General features: G+C 35.2%; 1 protein-coding gene across 1 annotated transcript; it reads left to right on the top strand.

Annotated features, from left to right (window-relative positions):
* The first annotated feature begins 525 nt into the window (after positions 1-525).
* LOC110713014 (soluble starch synthase 3, chloroplastic/amyloplastic-like) lies at positions 526-6,952 on the top strand. Its single transcript, XM_021891476.1, is given in 13 exon segments — positions 526-621; positions 623-815; positions 1,442-1,617; positions 2,298-2,405; positions 3,192-3,301; positions 4,107-4,212; positions 4,427-4,597; positions 4,778-4,906; positions 5,199-5,381; positions 5,470-5,601; positions 5,705-5,816; positions 6,169-6,292; positions 6,770-6,952. Coding segments are annotated over 13 exon segments (1,773 nt in total). The 3' UTR covers positions 6,903-6,952.
* Positions 6,953-8,943: the final 1,991 nt, after the last annotated feature.

Below are 8,943 nucleotides of genomic sequence, written 5' to 3'. Positions count from 1 at the left end.
TATGATCACAGCATGTAGTATAGAAGTAATGGACTTAGCAGCTATTGCCGATTTTAAAAATATGTGAGGGTACAATGAAGAGTTGAACAAATGATGTTTGGAGTCCTCTGGTCAGATGAAGCCGGGTTTCCCTGGTTGGTGTTATTGAAGTTTTTGATTTGGATGTGTATAGATACACCATACACGTATCGGTTACTTTTTTACATGTGTCTAGAGTTCTAGGCTTTAGATACCTGTCTTGATTACCTGTGCCTTTTTTCTCTTCATCTCCCCCCCCCCCCCTTTTTTTTGGAGGGTGGTTGTATTGCTAGTAAGAAAAGAAATTACAGGTATTACCATATTAGTAGACTGATGTTGCCTGAAACAGTCATTTTACAACTAACAGTGGACTTGTTTTATGGCACCTTCCTAGAAGCTCTCTCTCTCTCTCTTTGTCTCTCTCATCCCCTTACCTGTAATTGCTTTGTACTGCATGTTACCTGGCCTTGTTGACTGACATCAGTAACATGTATATTCTATAAAACAATGTTGTTCTATGCACAGGCTGAAAAAACAGCTCGCATGAAGGCTGAAACCAAAGAAAAAACTTTGAAGACATTCTTGCTGTCTCAGAGGCATATTTGTTTACACTGATCCTGTGGATGTAAAAGCAGGACAAGATGTTACTGTGTATTACAATCCCTCTAATACTGTTCTGAATGGGAAGCCAGAAGTTTGGTTTAGAGGTTCCTTTAATCAATGGACCCATCGTAGAGGTCCATTGCCCCCTCAGAAAATGTACCCTGCCGAGAATGGTACTCATGTCAAGACAACTGGTAAGCTAAATCAACTGCTATTGTACGATTAATTTTTATTCATGGATACATTTTCATGATGTTGGCTGTGTACTTTGACCTCTTTGTTTCTTCACGTGTCTAGTGAATCCTTGAAGGATTTCGCCGTTGAGAAAATTTCTAGCCACGTTATATGCGTCTTTTTCTATTATTTTTCTGAGACAAGAAAACGCCTCTCATTTCAGAAAACTTCTTTTTTTTTTTTGTTTTGCTGATGCACATTGTGTATATAATTGAAATTACATGCTGTTTATTTTGTATTGGATGGGTGACTGACATTTTTGTACATGTGAACACTGATGCTGTCCTGATCTTTGTATTTTAGTTGTACTCTTTGTTCTCATGATTGAACTCTGTCTACTTAAAATGGTTTTTTTATTTTATTTTATTTATTTTGCTATGAATTAGTTTGCTTGTTTGCAATTTTCCTTGGGAAAGGTTGTTGACTAGTACATCCATTGTTGATGTTACTAGGGGAGTAAAGCGCTCATTCATTCATTTACCTATATTTATTATTTAAAGGCCGAGTTCAAGCATGAAAACAGGAGTTGCTTTTGCCATTGATATTATAGCACTCGATATCTCCTAATGCAAAGTTCTCTTTGTAGTCAAGGTGCCATTGGATGCGTACATGATGGATTTTGTTTTCTCTGAGTGGGAAGATGGTGGAATTTTTGACAACAAATTTGGTATGGATTACCATGTACCTGTCTTTGGTGGGATAGCCAAAGAGCCTCCAATGCATATTGTTCATATAGCTGTCGAAATGGCTCCTATTGCTAAGGTAAAATCTTCACTAAGTTGATTCTTTTTTTGATGCAATTTCAACCTGTGCATGCCAGTGTATGTAAGAAGTTAGTGGGTTTTTGCACACAACCCCCCCCCCCCGCGATAATCTGTCTTCGGGCTACAATAATAGTGATACATAAGATTATATTCCCGTAGAGAATTAGAGATTGTGGTTTCACTAGCATTTTGCTATAATCTGAGATAAAATCAGGTCTATATGAGCAATTACTCAAACAAACAAACCAAACTTCTTGAAGGAAAGTATTTTTTTATTATATTGAAGTATCTATTGTGCTATAGACTCTTAAATTACATCTGCATTATACAATTATCTGAAATAAGATCGGGGTCAATATAAGCAAGTACTCAAACACATGAACCAGATTTATGGCCTCAAGCCATTGTTAGAGAGTTGTGAGCTAAACTCACTATTTGAGAGTAATAGCCTCAAGCTATTACCTCTATCATTTGTAACCATTCCACAATTATCAATCAATAGTAAAGCTTTAATCTTTATTAATTCTTCACATTTACTCAACTTAAAAATCAGATTATATAGCTCACTCAAGAAGCAATCTTTTCATCTCTATTTTCCTGTTATTTGTGTGACTTAAGTTAGCAGTAAGCTCAGTCCATTACACAAACATACAAACTTATAATCTGAAATTGATGCAGGTGGGTGGCCTTGGAGATGTTGTGACTAGCTTGTCTCGTGCTGTTCAAGATTTAAACCATCATGTTGATGTAATTCTTCCAAAGTATCAGTGCTTGAACCTTAATCATGTAAGCCACTTTTCCAATGTTTCTTTATGTTTATTCTTACTGTCTTAATTAGAATGGCTTTATAAGCTCACTAAAACTTCAAACATCTCCTTCACAAATTGTAGAAATTTTGGTTTTAACTACCTTTTGTTTGCTGAGCTTGGTAATTAACTGTCTTATAAGTTATATTGCTACAAAATGTCCTAAAGCTTATGATTTTTCTCTCTGGTAACGGATTAGTCATAAATCATAACTATGCATGGGGCGTCACAAAATACAACTCTATCTCCACCCCTGCCGTCGTCACAGCCCCAGTACTAACTCCAGCAGTCCAGCCACCGCTACCGTAGGGCCTCGCCATCGTCTTGCTAGCCTTTCTTCTTCCCTCTCTCCCATTCAATATTCATGACTTCCCAGTTTCCTATCACCATATCCTCACTCCTTACAACCCTCCTTCAATTTTCATGGTTCGCCCTATATTCCCCTTACAATAGCCAACCAATTGCAGGGGCTACAGTACTTGCTGGAAGAGGGGGAAGGGATGGGCAGTGGAAGGGGAACTACTGGAGAAGGGCAAGTGAGGAGAAAGGGAGAGGGAGGGCATTAGGTCTTAAACAGGTCTTTTGTTGGAGGGAGAGGCAAGTGGAACTGTGGAAGGAGAATAATAACTTAATTTTCAAAAGCAAAATATGTTAAAAGCCAGATATACCAACTTTTTATTTTACATTCTCAGTATTATTTATTTATTTATTTAATTAATTTTTTTTTAATTAAATATATTGCATTTTCATCATTATATTGCAACAGGTGAAGGACTTCCATCACGCAAAGAGCTATTCATGGGGTGGTACTGAGATAAAAGTTTGGTTTGGGAAGGTTGAAGGCTTGTCTGTCCACTTTTTGGAGCCTCTCAATGGGTAATTGGCAAACCTTTTTGTGCTCTTGTGTTTATGCCACTACTAAAAATTTCAGCAATTGCTAGCTAGTGATAGGAAACAAAAATAAACAGCAACTGTTGTATGTGAGGCCTGTGGGTCACTGGTCAGGATATGAATCAGTTTGAACCTAATTTGCTAGAGTCAATACGAAGAGTTTTTGAAAATACTTTTAGAAAAACGTTCTGTAATCTGTACAGATAAAGTTTGGAAATTGAAAAGCAGTAAGCATGTAAAAGCTACTAGATACTGCCTGAGCTTCTGATAATCTGATGAAACTAAGACCAGTATTTATGCCACATCTTTAATACTGAGACTTCACTTTATCTCCTTTTTGCTACATATTTTGTATCCACGCTATAGAGCCTTGGCTCTTGGGATTTGTATGTTTTTTTTTTCTTCTCCGTGTGTGACTCTCCTTTTAAAATCTCTTCACTTTTCAGCCTTTTAAAGGTGAAAGTGTAGAATCTCAGGACTTTCAAGATCTTCTCTTCATCTATGGTACATATATTTAAGTGATCGAGTGTTACAAATCGTCTCATAGTTCATGATGTAAAACAGCCATCTTCTTTTTTATGGTCCTTATCCAGCTTAGCAAATAATCACATTATTGAATGAATCTAGGGCAGTACTCTCTCTATGCTAAAAAATCTGGCTCTTTTCTAAGAATGTCATTTATATACCATTGTGCTTAGTCTTTAGTGTTTGGCAGCCTGTTGTAGTCTCTGTAAATACTATTGTATATGATTTGATCATTTGCCATGGCTCTTTTCCTTGCTTTGGACAGATTGCTCCAGACTAATTCTGTCTATATTGGTAAAAATGATGGCGAAAGATTTGGTTTCTTTTGCCATGCTGCACTCGAATATCTCCTCCAAAGTGGATTTCATCCTGTAAGTTCAGAGCTTTGACTTTATTGAATTGCTATTGCTGATTCTTTGATCTCTGTCAGTTTTACTGCCATGAGTTTTTTTTTGTCCTTTTATCTGTAGCCTTCCTCAGTAATGTATTTTGTCACAAGTTAAGTTCTCTTTTAGTGCACTATGATATCTAAACATATTCCGTTTCTTCATAGATGCAATTTTGTAATTTGTTCACCTGGTGCAGGATATAATTCATTGCCATGATTGGTCAAGTGCTCCAGTGGCATGGCTGTATAAAGAGCATTATGGGCAGTATGGTCTTACTAATGCTCGTGTTGTTTTCACTATACATAATCTCGAGTTTGGGGCATACTTCATTGGAAGAGCAATGGAATATGCAGACAAGGCTACAACTGTGAGTCTATACTTGCCTGTTTAACATCTTGTTGTGTGGCTGTGGCAGCTACGATCTCTGAGGTCAAAGAATTTGGGGGGAGGGGGGGTCATACTGTGGATATTTGCATTACTCTTTTGGTTTAGCTATGCCTACGCAAGTGATGGTGGTTTTAATTTATATATTATTATCATTTATCAGGTTTCAAATACCTATGCAAAGGAGGTTGCTGGAAATCCTGCAATTGCTCCTCATTTGTACAAATTTCACGGCATATTAAATGGGATTGATCCAGATATATGGGATCCTTTCAATGATAAGTTCATTCCAGTAAGTAATTCCTCTTCATTTAATCTGGATTTTTTTTCCCCAAAAAAGCTTAAGTGTGCTTTTGTTAGTCGTCTTATCAATTATTTTCTCGAACTTACTGAGAAATGAAGGTGAATAATTGGGCACTGATAGAATTTCTTATTTATGAAGCATCTTTGATTAGGATTTTGTTCTACTGATTCTAAAGCTTGAGACAGCAATTTATATGACTCAGATCTTACTATATTTCCCCTTGTCCATCAAAAACTCAGCTTCTTAATCTGACATATATGCATGATGTATATAACATCAGGTAAATTACACATCAGAAAATGTTGCAGAAGGTAAAAAAGCAGCTAAGGAAGCTTTACAACAAAGGTTTAGCATAAAAAAAGGTGATTTCCCATTAGTGGGAATAATTACTCGTTTAACTCATCAGAAAGGAATCCATCTCATCAAGCATGCCATTTGGCGCACTATAGAACGTGGCGGACAGGTCTTCCTCCTATTTATCTTGGTTCTTTTCTTAATAATTGTTGCTTGGTTTGTCGCAGTCAGTCAATTTCAGTGTTCTATGGTTTTAGGTTGTGTTGCTGGGCTCTGCTCCCGACCCACGCATACAGCAAGAATTTGTTGATGTTGCAAATCGATTGCATAATATGCATCATGACCGTGCTGGCCTTTGTTTGAATTACGACGAACCTCTTTCACACTTGGTATTTGATCATATAACTCAATTGCTTGCTCTTTTGAATTGTCTTCTAGTAACTGAATATAATGTGCATGTAGACTTACTAGTCACATTAAACTTCTCCGTAGATATATGCAGGTGCAGATTTGATTCTTGTCCCCTCAATATTTGAGCCATGTGGCCTAACCCAGCTTGTTGCTATGCGATATGGTTCAATACCAGTTGTTCGCAAAACTGGAGGTACAAATCTTCTCGTATTTCATACTCGTCATCAACATAAATAGTTTATTAACTATGTTATTAAGTTATGTAATCTTCTTGTGTTTTCTACATTGGTTCTATGGTGAGATAATTCTTCAAGTTATTTGCCTCCCTTATGTTTCTGGTTTTTGATTCCCTGTTCAATTTGATATCAGTGGAAAGCTGAAGTCATGTCTTGGTTTTATGTTGGTTTCAAAATTTTCATTCATAAATCATTTTGTTACTGTGTGAGATATCCAGCCTTTGTATCATGCTATGTATTTGCAAGCTTACAACTATACCTCAATAGTCAATATGTTAAAACTGTCAATGTCTACTCATGTTTTTACAGGACTTCACGATACTGTATTTGACGTTGATCATGACGTAGAGAGAGCAAGAGCACAAGGTTTGGAACCTAATGGATTCAATTTTGAAGGAGCTGATCCTGCCGGGGTAGATTATGCTCTTGATAGGTGAGTAATTTTCCATACTTTCTCAAGTAGCAACAATTAGAACAAACTAATAAAGTCTAAAATTGGTGAGGTTATTCTTGCATTTTGTAAGCTTTTAGTCTAATAAAGTCATGTAGTGTCCAAGCATCATCTGAAACCACAAGTTCATAATTACGTATTTACATGTTCTAGTGACATAAGGAGGTCCTAGTGACATAACTTACAGACCCTGAATTCGTTGCCTTCCTTGCCTCGGAATTTTCTGTGTCAACATATCTTGTGCCTTGGCACCTGCACCATGTCATTCTTTCTTTATGATATTATTTTGGTAATATACAATACAACATTGCTAGCCTCCTGCCCATTTCCCCCTCTCAAGTCCCCAACCAAATTAAAATTTGATCCATAACATGAGATTTGTGAGGCCAATGGACTACCAAGGTCTTCTGCTGTACGATATATAGTTAAAGGATGCTTACTTTTTGATGAAATTTTCAGGGCTATATCAGCTTGGTATGATGCAAAGGAATGGTTCAACACATTGCGCAAGCGTGTGATGGAACAAGACTGGTCTTGGAATCGGCCTGCACTAGAGTATATGGAACTTTATCACGCAGCATGGAAAAACTGAGGATCTCACTCTGGCTTAGACAAAAGGGTTTAGGACATTCTACAGATTGTATAGGTTCAACCATATTTTGCTGATAAGTTTTTGTTCACTCAAAAGCTTCTAGTTCTCCCATATTATTTCATATAAGGTGCCAATATAGTCATAATAATGTTAAGTAGCAGAATTCTAGGCATACACTTTAGCATACCATAAAGGAACAGTATATGATTAAAGCTATTTATACTGCTTCAAAATATCAATAAAATGATTCATTCTTTTGCTAAAAAAAAAAAAAAAAAAAAACATTTTATCATTTCATCTTTCATCTTTTCTTCTTTTGGACTTTGTTTTGGAATCAAGTGACCTTATGAAAGTTTATTTTATTGTATACTACTCCATATGTATGACTTTTATTATGGTTACAATGGCCCCAAAAGTTTGGGATCCCCACCTTCCCCAAAACCATAAAACCATTGAGCTCGCACTTTTTTTTTAAGGAAATATAAGATAGATACTTTATTATAAATCAGAATTCACTAAAATTACAAGATTGTGTGGAACGGACTCATGCAAACAAATTTCATGCAATTACGAGTATCCCATCTTGCCACAAGGTAGGCTACAATGTTACCTGCCCTCCAAACATGAGAAGAAACAAAAGCATAAAGACATCTTATGGTTTTTATCATTTCATCTTCCATCTTTTCTTCTTTTGGACTTTGTTTTGGAATCAAGTGACCAGTTTTATGAAAGTTTATTTTATTGTATACTACTCTGTATGTTAGTAAATTATGGTTACAATGGCCCGAAAGTTTGGGATCCCCACACAAGTACACAACCATTGAGCTTGCACTTGATCCTCTAGTTTTTTTACTCTTTAAAATATTAAACTTGTTAAATTGAAAGAAACTTTAATATTTGTGCAAACTCATACAAACAGATTTGAGCCTTCGAACTTATTTTTGTTTTTGATCAAAATTTGTTTAATGAGCAAACTTTTTTTTTAAGTTTTTATTAACCAATTAACATTTATTTTGCTCAATAGATTTATAAGTGAAAACTAATTTTTTACTGATCTAAAATAATTTTGATGAAAGCTTGGGTTAGTTCCTTTAAACTTAAAAAGGTTTCATTAAATCTGTAAAACTATACCATATATACTACTGGGTACGTATATATATCTTTTACATGATGCACAAGAATTGAAAAGAAAAATTATAGTTTTAATAGGTGAGGAATTATAACATGAGAATAGGTTATAATTTGTTTGGTCTAGGTTATGCTGTTTTCATCATCAAATATTACAATTTGTACAAATCAATCATTTCAACCGTGAAATTGATACATTATGACTATTAAACAAGTCACCACCACGCATGAACTCTCTTGTGTTGACTATTGTTGGCATCATTATATGCCTAAGCTGATATTGACTGATTTTCATTGAAATAATGTAAGTTGTTTATCAATTATTTATCATATAAGTATATGAAAGTCATATTATATCCTATACACGCAAAGACTTTAGAGTTATTGATTTGTTATTGGCGGGAATAAGTTATATAGGGTTTACATTAAAGATGCGCGGTAGGAGGAAAGACAGTCCACATACAAGTTAACCATAGTTTCACTATAAAGAATTAAAGATAGAAGACAATATACTATGCATGTCACATTGAAAAAATACTTGACAACCTCTCATTTTATGTTCTATCACAATTACTCCCCCTTAATTGTATGATATGTATCATTCAATTAAGCTACTATATTTTTTTTCTAAGTAGGTAATTACATGTACGAACTTGTAATTGTTACCTCCTTTAATATAATCAATTTACACTAAATTAAATCCATAGGTAGAATTCAATAAAGTAGTTCTTTCGCAATCAAGTTCATTTGACCAATTCCACTAGTTATAAATTCAAGCTAATTATAATTAAATAGAGAGGACCCCCTTTATATTAGATTAATGAACGGTTTCAATTAGTAGCTTTAAGGTTAAAATGATGACCGGGAATAATCCAAAGGTAAACCATTATACTTATAAATATGTTGTTTTCTA

This window comes from Chenopodium quinoa, unplaced genomic scaffold (assembly GCF_001683475.1).
Source record: "Chenopodium quinoa cultivar QQ74 unplaced genomic scaffold, ASM168347v1, whole genome shotgun sequence".
Taxonomy (NCBI): Eukaryota; Viridiplantae; Streptophyta; class Magnoliopsida; order Caryophyllales; family Amaranthaceae; genus Chenopodium; species Chenopodium quinoa.
The sequence above is the reverse complement of the archived record's forward strand: the minus strand, read 5'-3'. Positions and strand labels throughout refer to the sequence as shown.